The sequence below is a fragment of the Mobula birostris genome, chromosome 31 (assembly GCF_030028105.1).
Source record: "Mobula birostris isolate sMobBir1 chromosome 31, sMobBir1.hap1, whole genome shotgun sequence".
In the NCBI taxonomy this organism is placed as follows: Eukaryota; Metazoa; Chordata; class Chondrichthyes; order Myliobatiformes; family Myliobatidae; genus Mobula; species Mobula birostris.
In genome coordinates, this window is record NC_092400.1 from 9,005,577 (window position 1) to 9,019,216 (window position 13,640).

A 13,640-nucleotide genomic window follows, 5' to 3' on the forward strand; every position below is an offset into this window, starting at 1 on the left:
GAATTCCTCTTTTGAAAACTTTTAGGAACTACTACACAGTTTTATAGTACTGTATAGGATTGGTAGTGTTCCAATTTGTTCTGTATTTCATTTAAATACATAATTTGTTAATTGGCTTTTTATATCTTTGTAACTATTTACAGTTGCAAGAAAAAGTTTGTGAGTCTTTTGCAATTACCTGATTTTAGACCATAAGACAAAGGAGCAGAAGTCGGCCATTCGGCCCATCGAGTCTGCTCCGCCATTTTATCATGAGCTGATCCATTCTCCCATTTAGTCCCACTTCCCCGCCTTCTCACCATAACCTTTGATGCCCTGGCTACTCAGATACCTATCAATCTCTGCCTTAAATACACCCAATGACTTGGCCTCCACTGCTGCCCGTGGCAACAAATTCTATAGATTCACCACCCTCTGACTAAAAAAATTTCTTCGCATTTCTGTTCTGAATGGGCGCCCTTCAATCCTTAAGTCATGCCCTCTCGTACTAGACTCCCCCATCATGGGAAGCAACTTTGCCACATCCACTCTGTCCATGCCTTTCAACATCCGAAATGTTTCTATGAGGTCTCCCCTCATTCTTCTAAACTCCAAGGAATACAGTCCAAGAGTGGACAAATGTTCCTCATATGTTAACCCTCTCATTCCTGGAATCATTCTAGTGAATCTTCTCTGTACCCTCTCCAACGTCAGCACATCCCTTCTTAAATAAGGAGACCAAAACTGCCCACAGTACTCCCAAGTGAGGTCTCACCAGTGCCTTATAGAGCCTCAACATCACATCCCTGCTCCTATACGCTACTCCTCTAGAAATGAATACCAACATTGCATTCGCCGCCTTCACCACCAACTCAACCTGGAGGTTAACCTTGAGGGTATCCTGTACGAGGACTCCCAAGTCCCATTGCATCTCAGAACTTGGAATTCTTTCCCCATTTAAATAACAGTCTGCCCATTTATTTCTTCTGCCAAAGTGCATAACCATATACTTTCCAACATTGTATTTCATTTACCACTTCTTTGCCCATGCTTCCAATCTATCCAAGTCTCTCTGCAGACTCTCCGTTTCCTCAGCACTACCGGCCCCTCCACCTATCTTCGTATCATCAGCAAACTTAGCTACAAAGCCATCTATTCCATAATCCAAATCGTTGATGTACAATGTAAAAAGAAGCGGCCCCAACAAGGACCCCTGTGGAACACCACTGGTAACCGGCAGCCAACCAGAATAGGATCCTTTTATTCCCATTCTCTGTTTCCTGCCAATCAACCAACGCTCTATCCACGTATGTAACTTTCCCGTAATTCCATGGGCTCTTATCTTGTTAAGTAGCCTCATGTGTGGCACCTTGTCAAAGGCCTTCTGAAAATCCAAATATACCACATCCACTGCATCTCCCTTGTCTAGCCTACTGGTAATTTCCTCAAAAAATTGTAATAGGTTTGTCACGCAGGATTTTCCTTTAAGGAATCCATGCTGAGTTCTGTCTATCTTGTCATATGCCTCCAGGTATTCTGTAACCTCATCCTTGACAATCGACTCCAACAACTTTCCAACCACTGATGTCAAGCTAACAGGTCTATAATTTCCTTTCTGCTTCCTTGCCCCCTTCTTAATTAGCGGAGTGACATTTGCAATCTTCCAGTCCTCCGGAACAATGCCAGAATCTATCGACTTTTGAAAGATCATCGCTAATGCCTCCGCAATCTCCACAGCTACTTCCTTCAGAACACGAAGGTACATTCCATCTGGTCCAGGAGATTTATCTACCTTTAGACTATTCAGCTTCCTGAGTACTTTCTCTGTCGTAATTGTGACTGCGCACACTTCTCTTTCCTGCCACCCTTGAGTGTCTGGTATACTGCTGATGTCTTCCTCAATGAAGACTGATGCAAAATACTCGTTCAGTTCCTCTGCCATCTCTTTATCTCCCATTACAATTTCTCCAGCATCATTTTCTATCGGTCATATATCTACTCTCACTTGTCTTTTACTCTTTATATACTTGAAAAAGCTTTTAGTATCCTCTTTGATGTTATTTACTAGCCTCCTTTCATAGTTAATCTTTTCCCTCTTAATGACCTTCTTAGTTTCCTTTCGTAAGTTTTTAAAAACTTCTCAATCCTCTGTCTTCCCACTAATTTTTGCTTCCTTGTATACCCTTTCCTTTGCTTTAACTTTGGCTTTGATTTCTCTTGTCAACCACGGTTGCATCCTTTTTCTATTCGAAAATTTCTTCTTTTTTGGAATATACCAGTCTTGCACCTTCCTCACTTCTCGCATAAGCTCCAACCACTGCTGCTCTGCCGTCTTTCCCGCCAGTGTCCCTTTCCAGTCAACTTTGGCCAGTTCCTCTCTCATGCCACTGTAATTTCCTTTACTCCACTGAAATACCGACACATCAGATTTCGGCTTCTCTTTTTCAAATTTGACAGTGAACTCAATCATGTTATGATCACTGCCTCCTAAGAGTTCCTTCACCTCAATCTTTCTAATCACCTCCGATTTATTACACAATACCCAATCCAGTACAGCCGATCCCCTAGTGGGCTCAACAACAAGCTGTTCTAAAAAACCATCTCACAGACATTCTACAAATTCTCTCTCTTGAGATCCAGTGCCGACTTGATTTTCCCAGTCCACTCGCATGTTAAAATCCCCCACAATTATCATAACACTGCCTTCTGACAAGCCTTTTCTATTTCCTGTTGTAATTTGTAGTCCACATCACTGCAGCTGCTTGGAGGCTTATAAATAACTGCCATTAGCGTCCTTTTACCCCTGCAATTTCTTAGCTCAACCCTAATTTTCTGCATTAATTACTCATAAAATGTGGTCTGACCTTCTTCTGGGTCATAGTAATAGACAAGCACGATCTACCTAAACTAATGACACATGGACAATTGTACTTTTTAGAGTAGTTTGTCATTGAACCTACTCGGAGATCAGCTATACTGGATTAGGTGTTACATAATGAATCGGAGGTAATTAGGTTGCTTAAGGTAAAAGAACCGTTAGAGGCAATGATCACAATTTGCTTGAGTTCAACTTGAAATTTGATAGGGAGAAAGTAATGTCTGACATAGCAGTATTTCAGTGGAGTAATGGAAATAACAGTGGTATAAGAGGGGAGCTGGCCAAAGTATGTTGGAAGGAGATGCTGGCAGGGATGACAGCAGTGCAGCAATGGCATGAGTTTCTGGGAGAAATGAGGAAGGTGCAGGATAGATGTATTCCAAAAATAAAGAAGTACTCAAATGGTAAATTAGTACAACCCTAGCCAACAAGGAAAGTCAAAGCTAATGTAAAAGCAAGAGAGGGGGCATACAACAAAGCAAAAGTTAGTGGAAAGACAGAGGATTGCGAAACTTTTAAAACCCTACAGGGTGCAATGAAAAGAATCATTGGGAGGAAAAGGTGAAATATGAAAGCAAACTATCAAACAATATCAAAGTGGATAGTAAAAGGTTTTCCAAGTATGTAAAAAAAAGAGAGATGAGGGTGGATAGAGGACTGCTGAAAAACGAGGCCAGAGAAAATATAATGGGGGCCAAGAGATGGCAGTTGAACTAAATGAGTATTTCGTATTGGTCTTCAGTGTGGAAGACATTAGCAGTGTGCCAGATGTTGAAGGATGTGAGGGAAGAGAAGTAAGTGCAGATACTATTACAAGGGAGAAGGTGCTCAAAAAGCTGAAAGACCTAAGGGTATATATGTCATCCAGATGAACTGCAGCCTAGGGTTCTGAAAGCAGTAGTGGTAGAGATTGTGGAGGCATTAGTAATATTTAAAAAACAGTGGACTCTGGCATGGTGCTAGAGGACTGGAAGATTGCAAATGTCACTCTACTCTCTAAGAAAAGAAGAAAGCAGCAAAAAGGAAATCATTGACCAGCTAGCCTGACCTCAGTGATGTTGGAGATGTTGGAGTCAATTGTTAAGGATGGGGTTATGGAGTACTTGGAGACACAGGACATGATAGGATAAAGTCAGCATGGTTTTCTTAAGGAAAAATCTTGCTTAGCAAACCTGTTGGAATTCTTTGATGAGATTCCAAGTAGGATAAATAAAGGGGATGCAGTGGATGTTGTATATTTGGACTTTCAGAAGGCCTTTGACAAGGTGCCACGCGTGAGGCTGCTTACCAAGTTAAAAGCCCATGGTATTACAGGAAAGTTACTGGCATAGTTAGACAGTGACTGGGAATAAAAGGATCCTTGTCTTGTTGGCTGACAGTGACTTGTGGTGTTCTGCAGGGGTCAGTGTTGGGACCACTTCATTTTATGCTGTATATCAATGAGTTAGATGATGGAGTAGATGGCTTTGTTGCCAAGTTTGCAGATGATATGAAGATTGGTGGAGGGACAGGTAGTGTTGAGGAAACAAGTAGGCTGCAGGAGGACTTAGATTAAGAGAATGGTTAAGAGAGTGGCAAATGAAATACAGTGTTGAAAAATGCATGGTCATACACTTTGGTAGTAGAAATAAATGTGCGGACTATTTTCTAAACGGGGAGAAAATCCAAAAATCTGAGATGCAAAGGGACTTGGGAGTTCTTTTGCAGAACAACCTAAAGGTTAACTTGCAGGTGGAGTCAGTAGTGAGGAAGGCAAATGCAGTGTTGGCATTCATTTCGAGGAGTCTAGAATGCAAGAGCAGGGATGTGATGCTGAGGCTTTATAAGGCACTGGTGAGGCCTCACCTTGAGTATTCTGAACAGTTTTGGGCTCCTCATCTAAGATGTGCTGGCATTGTTCAGAGGAGGTTCACAAGGATGATTCCAGGAATGAAAGGGTTATCGTAAGAGAAACGTTTGATAGCTCTGACTCTGCATTCACTGGAATTTAGAAGGATCGGTTGGGGGGGTGGGGGGGTGGATCTCATTGAAATCTCTTGAATGTTGAAAGGCCTAGACAGAGTATATGTAGAAAGGATGTTTTCCATGGTGATGGAGTCTAGGACAAGAGGGCACAGCCTCAGGAAAGAGGGGTGTCAATTTAAAACAGTGATGCAGAGAAATTTCTTTAGCCAGAGGGTGGTAAATTTGTGCAATTTATTACAACAGGCAGATGTGAAGGCCTGGTTTTTGGGTGTATTTAAGGCAGAGTTTGATAGGTTCTCGATTGGACACAGCATCAAAGGTTACGGGAGAAGGCTGGGGAGTGGGGCTGAGGAGGGGAGAAAGGATCAACCATGATTGAATGGTGGAGCAGACTTGATGGGCCAAATGGCCTAATTCTACTGCTATGTCTTATAGTCTTGTGTCTAATTGGGGCAGTTGCTTGACTAGGCCAAAATGTATTGGTCCTGGTGTCTCCCAATTAAATGGAATCCACTGTATTTATTTTATGAGATGTATTTTTCTGTTAATATTTGTTCCTTATGTTATCATACCCTTCCCCTGAATAATGCACTTCAATCTTTGGCTGAAATTGCAGGGAAGTAACCAGTATTCTAGTCACTACTCTTTGACTTGAAGTTTGATGACACAAAAAATTGAATTTGAAACACAATAAAATGTGCAGATGCTGGAAATCGAAGCAACACACACACAAGATGCTGGAGAAACTCAACAGGCCAGGCAGCATCAATGGAAACGAGTAAACAGAAAACATTTCGGGCCGAGACCTTTTATCAGGACTGATGATGGGACTTGGCCTAAAACATCAAATGTTTACTTTTTTCCATAGATGCTGCCTGGCATGCTGATTTCCTCCAGCATTTTGTGTGTGTTGAGTTTATTTTATTTGTTTAAATTTCCTGCCTTGTTGGGAGCAGTTGATTATTTGTTGTGTGAACATGTTGAAATTTTTATTCAAAGTGATGTTTCCATTTATGTATATTTCCATTTAACTGTGTGAAAATTAACTCTTCAATAAAGAACTCATGAGTGTAATGTCAATTTTATTAGAAATGACATTTTTTTAGAAGATGCTGTGAATATAGACAGTCCCTGGGTTACATAAGGACTCAGTGTCTGAGATCTGTACAGTACATAAGATTTCTGTAAGTCAGAAACTTCTTTCTTTTTATAGTAATATTCTACATATACTTTTTATAATCCATTCATTTTATTGAATGATCATCCTAATATGTACCATAATTAAACTAATGGCATATGAACTGTATCCAGTCATTAATGAATACCATGAAACATTGTTATTACTATCCTGAAAACGTTTCAGAGAATTGATGTAGTTTTGATTGGCATGCATTGGATCATTTGTGACCCGGGGAGCTCCTGTACTTTGGCATCTCAAAGGAATATTTTCTTTTAAGCTTTTAAATCTATTAAAATGCTATCTATACATTCTTAAATCAAAATTATTAATTGCTTGTTGTGCAGTGATTGAGAAATTTACAGAAAACACAAGGTTTTGCCTGATCTGTAACTACCTGTCAAAGATCATCCCTGCTTTACAGTCTCGATGTACTAGGTTCCGCTTTGGACCACTGACAACAGAACAAATGATTCCAAGATTGGAATATGTCATCCAAGAAGAAAAGTGAGTCTCTGAGTTATTCTTAGTGTGAAACATGGAACTATACAGTCTGATTTTGTTTTTTTTTAATACAACTTTTTTTTTTACAGCCTATTAAATCTTTTAACTGGTAGAGACTTGCAAAAGACATTTTTAGCAGAGATAGTTGTATAATCTCTATCTTTTAGTGTGATCTCACACATTGCATTGTGCATTAACCTAGGCAGATTCTAATTTTGTACAAAACAGCGTTTTACAAAATGCCAATTCGTGCAGCTTCCAGAAGCTGCAACTTTCCCACCCACCCCTGTGCTTTTAATAAAATTTTAACCAACATTCAAGAAACTTGAAATCTGTGAGATGTGGGATATCATGGTCCCTGATGACTACATCAGCAGCAAGTGCAACCAACTGCAGCTGCTGACTGACAAGGTCAAGGAACTGGAACTGGTGCTGGATGTACTCAGGACCATTCAGGAGGCTGAGAACATCATAGATGAGACTTTTACCAGAGTGCAAGTTTCAGTTAGTAGTTTCTTGACAACCAGGAGAAGCAAAGGGAATAAGCAGTCATAACAGGGTTGCTCTGTGACCATTCCCCTCAGCAACAAGTATATCCCTTTGGATACTGCTGGGGGGGGGGGGGGGGGGAGTGGAAATGACCTATTAGGAGATAGCAGCAGCAGTCAGGCCAGTGGCACTGTCACCTGCTCTGAGGTTTAGCAGGGAAGGGTAAAGTCAGGCAAAGTGATAGGAGACTTGATGGGGGACAGATAACAAATTCTGTAGCTGCAAAAAGACACCAGGATGTTGTGTTGCCTCCCAGGTGCTAGGGTCCATGATGTCTCAGAGAAGCTGCAGGGTGACAGCCGGAGGTTGTGGTGCACATTGGCATCAATGACTTTAGTAGAAAGTATAATGAGGTCCTGTACAGTGCGTGTAGGGAGTTAGGGAAGAGGCTAAAGAGCAGGATCTTGAAGTTAGTAATCTGGATTACTTCCAGCGCTACATGCTGGTCATGGCAAGAATAGAATGGTAGTACAGATCAATGAGTGGCTGAGGAAGTAGTGCAGGGGGCAGGGTTTCAGATTTCTAGATCATTGGGATTACACCTGGGGAACGTGTGACGTATACAAAAAGGAGAGGTTACACCTGAACCCGAGGGGGACCAATGTCCTTATGAGCAGGTTTGTTAGAACTGCAGGGGAGCGTTTAAACTAATCTGGCACAGAGCTGAGAACTGGTGTGATATGGCTGAGTATTGGGCAGTTGGTATACAAGTCGATGCAGTGTGTAGTGAGATTGTGAGGAAGGACATGCAGGTGATTGGGTAAAATTGCAGTCAATGGAATGAGTTGAATAACATAGGGGCAAAATTGTAATGGGGTGATGAGTTCAGAACTTTAGATGTTACAGGTATATTTGAATGCATGCAGTATATGGAATAAGGCAGGTGATCTTGTACCACAGTTAGAGGTTGGCAGGTATGACATGGGTATCACTGAGTTGTGGATGAAAGGAAATCATAGTTGGGAACTTAACATCCAAGGATACACGTTGTATCGAAAGGTTGGCGGAGTGGTTATAGTGGCTCCTTTGGTGTAAAATGAAAACAAATCCTTAGAAAGAGGATCAGAAGAGGTAGAATCCTTGTGCGTTGAATTAAGAAACTTCAAGGGTAAAAAGATGCTGATGGAAGCTGTATACAAGCGTCTGAACAGTAGCCAGGATGTGGGATATTTATTACAATGGGAAACAGAAAAGTCATGTAACAAGGGCGATGTTACACGATATTCATGGGTGTTTTCAATATGCAGGCAGGTTGTGAAAATCAGGTTGGTGCTGGATCCCAAGAGAGGGAATTTGTAGAATACCTATGAGATAACTTTTTAGAGCAGCTTGTGGTTGAGCCCACTAGGAAAAAGGCAGTTCTGGATTGGGTGTAGTGTAACAAACAAGATTTGATTACGTAAACAACAGGAATTCTGCAGATGCTGAAAATTCAAGCAACACACATAAAAGTTGCTGGTGAACGCAGCAGTCCAGGCAGCATCTCTAGGAAGAGGTGCAGTCGACGTTTCAGGCCGAGACCCTTCGTCAGGACGTTTCAGGCTGAGACCCTTCGTCAGATTTGATTAGGGTGCTTTAGTTAAAGGAACCCTTAGGAGGCAGTGATCATAATATGATAGAATTCACCCTGCAGTTTGAGAGGGAAAAGATTAAGTCAGGTGTATCAGTATTACAGTGGAGTAAGGGGAATTACAGAGGCATGAGAGGGGGGGGGGCCAAAATTAATTGGTAGGTGACACTATTAACGATAATGGCAGAACACCAACGGCTAGGGTTTCTGGGGCAATTCGGAAAGCACAGGATAACTACATCTTGATGATAAAGAAGTATTCTAAAGGGAGGATGAGACAACTGTGGCTGACAAGGGAAGTCAATACACAACATAAAAGGAAAAGAGAGGACATACAATATAGCAAAAATTAGTGAGAAGATGGCGGATTGGGAAGCTTTTAAGAACCAATAGAAGGCAACTGAAACAGCCATAAGGAGAGGAAAAGATGAAATACAAAGATAAGCTAGCCAGTAATATAAAAGAGGATACCAATAGTTTTTTCAGATGTATAAAGAATAAAAGAGAGGTGAGGGTGGTTATCAGACCACTGGAAAATGACTCTGGAGAGGTAGTAATGGAAGACAAAGAAATGGTAGACAATCTTAATGAAACACCTTGGTTTCCTTGGCTGCGTAAGTCTAGGGAAGACACTGTCAAGTCCCACCAAACTTGTGAGATTGAGACGGTTTATTCCACCCCAAACCCCGATTTGTGTGGGTGCTGTGTAATTTGCTACCCTGTTACAAATTAGTGCCACAAAATAACAGGCAACACACTGCATATGATTAAAGGGATTGTATTTATGAATCTTAACTGAAGGGTTAGTAAAGACCAGCAAAAAAGAAAAGACCCATTCTAATTAAACAGTCAAATGTGCACAAGTTGGAGCTCATCTTGAACTTCGCTGTTACTCACGTGCTGGGCCCTCGGCCAACATGAAAGCACACACCTCCTTCTGAACGTCGCTCGCAATCCATCTCAAACAGATGAGTCTCCCACTGGATTGTATGCTACGCTCAGTTCTCCCCAGCGTCTTCTCTCTCCATCTTGCGCCGAACACAAGCCCAAGACCAGCCTTGGTGTCCCTCACCATAGAAAACTCTCCTTAATTGGACCACCCTAATAGGATGGCACATATTTCTCCTCATCTCTTATCTTCAACAATAACCCAAAGAAGCTGAAAACAGAACAGACTGTTCTTACAGAACTGCTAAATGAAATATGTACAGCATAACAGTAAAAATATGAACCCGGACATTACATTAGTAAGTATTTTTCATTCGTCTTCACTGTGGTAGATGCTAGCAGTTTGCCAGAAATTCTAAAGTGTTAGGGGGCAGAAGTAAGTGCAGTTGCTGTTACTAAACAGAAGGTGCTTGAAAGGCTGAAAGGTCTGATGGTAGATCAGTCACCTGGGCCAGAGGTAATACATCCCAGGGTTCTGAAAGAGGCTGTTGAAGAGATTGTGAAGATATTAGTAATGATCTTTCAAGAATCACTAGATTCTGGAATGGTTCTGGAGGACTGGAAAATTTCAAATGTCAGTGCACTATTTAAGAAGGGAGGTAGGCAAAAGAAAGGAAATTATAAGCCAATTAGCCTGACTTCAGTGGTTGGCAAGATAAAAGTCCATTATTAAGGATGGGGTTTCAGGGTACTTGGAGGCACTTGAAGGCCAAAGGCTGCATGGTTTCCTTAGGGAGAAATCTTGCCTGACATATCTGTTGGAATTTTTTGAGGAAATAACAAACAGGATAGATAAAGGAGAGTCAGTGGAAGTTGTTCACTTGGATTTTCGGAAGGCCAAGGTGCTGCACATCAAGCTGCTTAACAAGGAAACAGCCCATGTTATTATAAGAAAGGTACTAGCATGAATAGAAGATTGCTGTCTGGCAGGAGGCAAAAAGTAGGAATAAGGGGGCCAATTCTGGTTGGCTGCTGTTGACTAGTAGTGTTCCACAGGGATCAGTATTGAGACTACTTCTTTTCACATTATATGTCAACTATTTGGCTGGCAAAATTGGTGACCTTGTGGCTAATTTTGCAGACATTGTGAAGAAAGGTGGAGGGGCATGTAGTGTTGAGGAAGCAAAGAGTCTGCAGAAGAACTTAGATTGGGATAATGAGCGAAGAAGTGGCAGGTAAATACAGTGTAGTGAAGTATATGGTCATGCACTTTGGTAGAAGGAATAAAAGCATAGACTATTTTCTAAAAGGGGAGAAAATGTTCAAAAAACAGGTGCAAAAGGACTTGGGAGTCCTTGTGCAGGATTTCATAAAGGTTAATTTGCAGGTTGATTTGGTGGTAAGGAAAGCAAGTACAATGTTAGTATTCATTTCGAGACATTTAGACTATATGAGGAAGGATGTAATGCTGAGGCTTTATAAGGTGTTGGTCAGAATGCAATTGGAGTATTGAGGGTAGTTTTGAGAAAAGATTTGCTGGTGTTGGAGAGAGTCCAGAGAAGGTTCCAGAGAATGATTCCTGGAATGAAAGGGTTAACGTATGAGGACCATTTGATGGCTCTGGGCCTGTACTCACTGGAGTTTAGAAGAATGATGGGGGATCTTATTGAAACCTATTGAATATTGAAAGGCCTAGGTAGAGTGGATGTGGAGAGGATGTTTCTTATAGTGCTGGAATCGAGAACCAGAGGCCAAAACCTCAGAATAGAAGGATGTCCTTTAGAACAGAGATAAGGAGATTTTTTCTTGGCTGAAGGTAGTGAATCTGTGCAATTCAATGCCATGGATGGCCTCGTAAATAAAGTCATTGAGTATATTTAAAGCAGAGGTTGATAGATTCTCGATTAGTTAAGGTGTCAAAGATTACGGATAAAAAGCAGGCAAATGAAGTTGAGAGGAATAATAGATCAGCCATGATGGAGTGGCAGAGCAGACTTGTTGGGCTGAATATCTAAAACCAGGAAATACTGGAAGTACTTGACTGAATCTACAAAAAGCGAAACAGTATTAACTTTTAAGATGCAAGGTCCTCCTTCAGAAGTAGTTCTGACCAAAGGTCTCAGGCCTGAAACATTGACTTTCATTTGCTGCTTGATCTGTCAACTGTTTCCAACATGTTCTGGTTTTACTTCTGTTCTTCTTTTCTCTGCTAATCCCTGCTCCTGTCCTTCAGCAAATTTTGAACTAAAGTGTAACTTTTCTGTACTATCATGTACTTCTATTTCGTAAGTAGGCCCACAGGGATGTTCTTCATAAAATGCCTTTTTGAATGACCACTTATGTTGGCAGTATTTGGATAAATTTTCTTTATCAATTCATGCTGGGTGTTTAGTATTGACCATTGACTGATTCTTGAGGTGATCTTGGGTGTTTTTTTTCCACTGAGGTTAGATTTACTTGTCTGTTCAGCATTTGTTAAATGTATGGCTGATGTGTGGTTAAATTCCAATATGTACTCCACATCACTGCATATCTTTAGGTATCAAAATTCTATTCCACTTTGGATTTAAGTTGACATGACAGTAATTGCCATTTTTCTGCTTTCTATTAACTTCCATGCTCAGAAGATTTCCTAATCTTGCTTCTGAAAGATCTTACTCTAGAGATATTGGTTCCCCAACTCCCACCCCCTTGGACTGTATAACCAGCAGAAAATCTTGTTAGTTTTCCCTTAATACATTATTAAATTTCTTAATCAATATGCCCCTGGAGCTTCTGAAACCCAAGTATATGTCATCTCTCTTGTAATTTAACCTTTCTGTGACAAGTTTCATTCTGGTATAAATCTACACTGCACTTTGTTTAAGTTTCTAAGTCTTTCTGAAAGGGTTAGTGCCAAGCCAAAACTTCATAATATTACTGGTGTTGTTTTATAGGGCTTTGTACTTTTGATAACTGGCTACAAGGGGATAGAAAAGGCCAGCATTTCCATTACCTTTTGAATTAATGTATTTTACTTTTATTAAGGTCACTTAGTTTTAGTAATCTAGAGCATAGATCTCTTGGTCCATTGGAATCTTCACTGCTTCAGTTCGATTCATCATTTACAGAATACTCTGTTCTGAACTCTGTAGGGCCAGAGTGGGTAATCTCACATGTGCCACCTTTGAGATTCATGTGCCATTGTTTTGACTGTTCACACAAACTGCTTATAATGTGAAACTTCCATCTGCTGTGATTATAGTACCTAGCTTAGTTTTGGCAGTAAACATGGATATTCAGCTCTCTCTCCAATCATCAAAATCCTTTTTATTGAGATCAATAGTTGCTGCCTAGTGAAAGATTCCACTGGTCACACCTTCCGGTTTAGGCACTTCTCCATTATCACCACTGTTTTCTGTAGTTCAGCAGATATACTAACCAGTTTGCATCTAAATTTACAATATTATTAGCTGTCTTGTGTTTCTGCCTTTCATTTGCTACAATGAATTCCAATTATAAAGGTGTTCAACATGTAGAGGCGGTTAGATAAATTTGGTTCCACCCTTTATTAATCAAATATGGCCTGCACTTGTTCTAAGTTACATTTTTGCAGAAAAATACGAAGTATTATATTTCAGATGTATGCTTATCACAGCTAATTAACGGCCATCGCATTTCATCATGACATCAGGTCTGATGAAAACTCATCTATTAAGAACATCAATTCTGTGTTTTCCTTCACTGACCTTCTGAGCAGTTCTAACATTTTTCTTTTGCATTTCAGGCTTAAATCATTTATACCATTTCCGCTGAGCAAATTTTATCTTGTCTTTTTAACTTCAGTCAGGCCCAGTCCAGGACGTCACGTGAATATTAATCAGCAATATCTTGCAAGGATCTACAAGAATAAAAAAGCTCCTATAAATTTTTGATCTGCAATAACCGATAAATTAAGGAAAATAAGTTGTATACATGTCATTACAGAGTGGACATAACTCCAGATGGAATGAAGGCTATTTTGACTCTTTCCAATGGTGACATGCGACGATCTTTGAATATTTTGCAAGTGAGCTATTTTTATATTGTACAGGATTACAATTGTTGGTTATTTGTTGATTGCACTGAAACTAATGCAATTGTGTTCTCAA

At 40.5% G+C, this 13,640-nt stretch overlaps 1 protein-coding gene across 2 annotated transcripts in view; it reads left to right on the top strand.

Moving 5' to 3' along the window:
* The window catches only part of rfc5 (replication factor C (activator 1) 5), a 76,591-nt gene that overhangs the window by 38,164 nt on the left and 24,787 nt on the right, over positions 1 to 13,640 (top strand). For both annotated transcript variants that reach the window (XM_072248014.1, XM_072248015.1), the window contains exons 6-7: positions 6,347 to 6,506; positions 13,477 to 13,558. In XM_072248014.1, the coding sequence (XP_072104115.1) occupies positions 6,347 to 6,506; positions 13,477 to 13,558 (242 nt within the window). The remainder of the gene's footprint in view (positions 1 to 6,346; positions 6,507 to 13,476; positions 13,559 to 13,640) is intronic.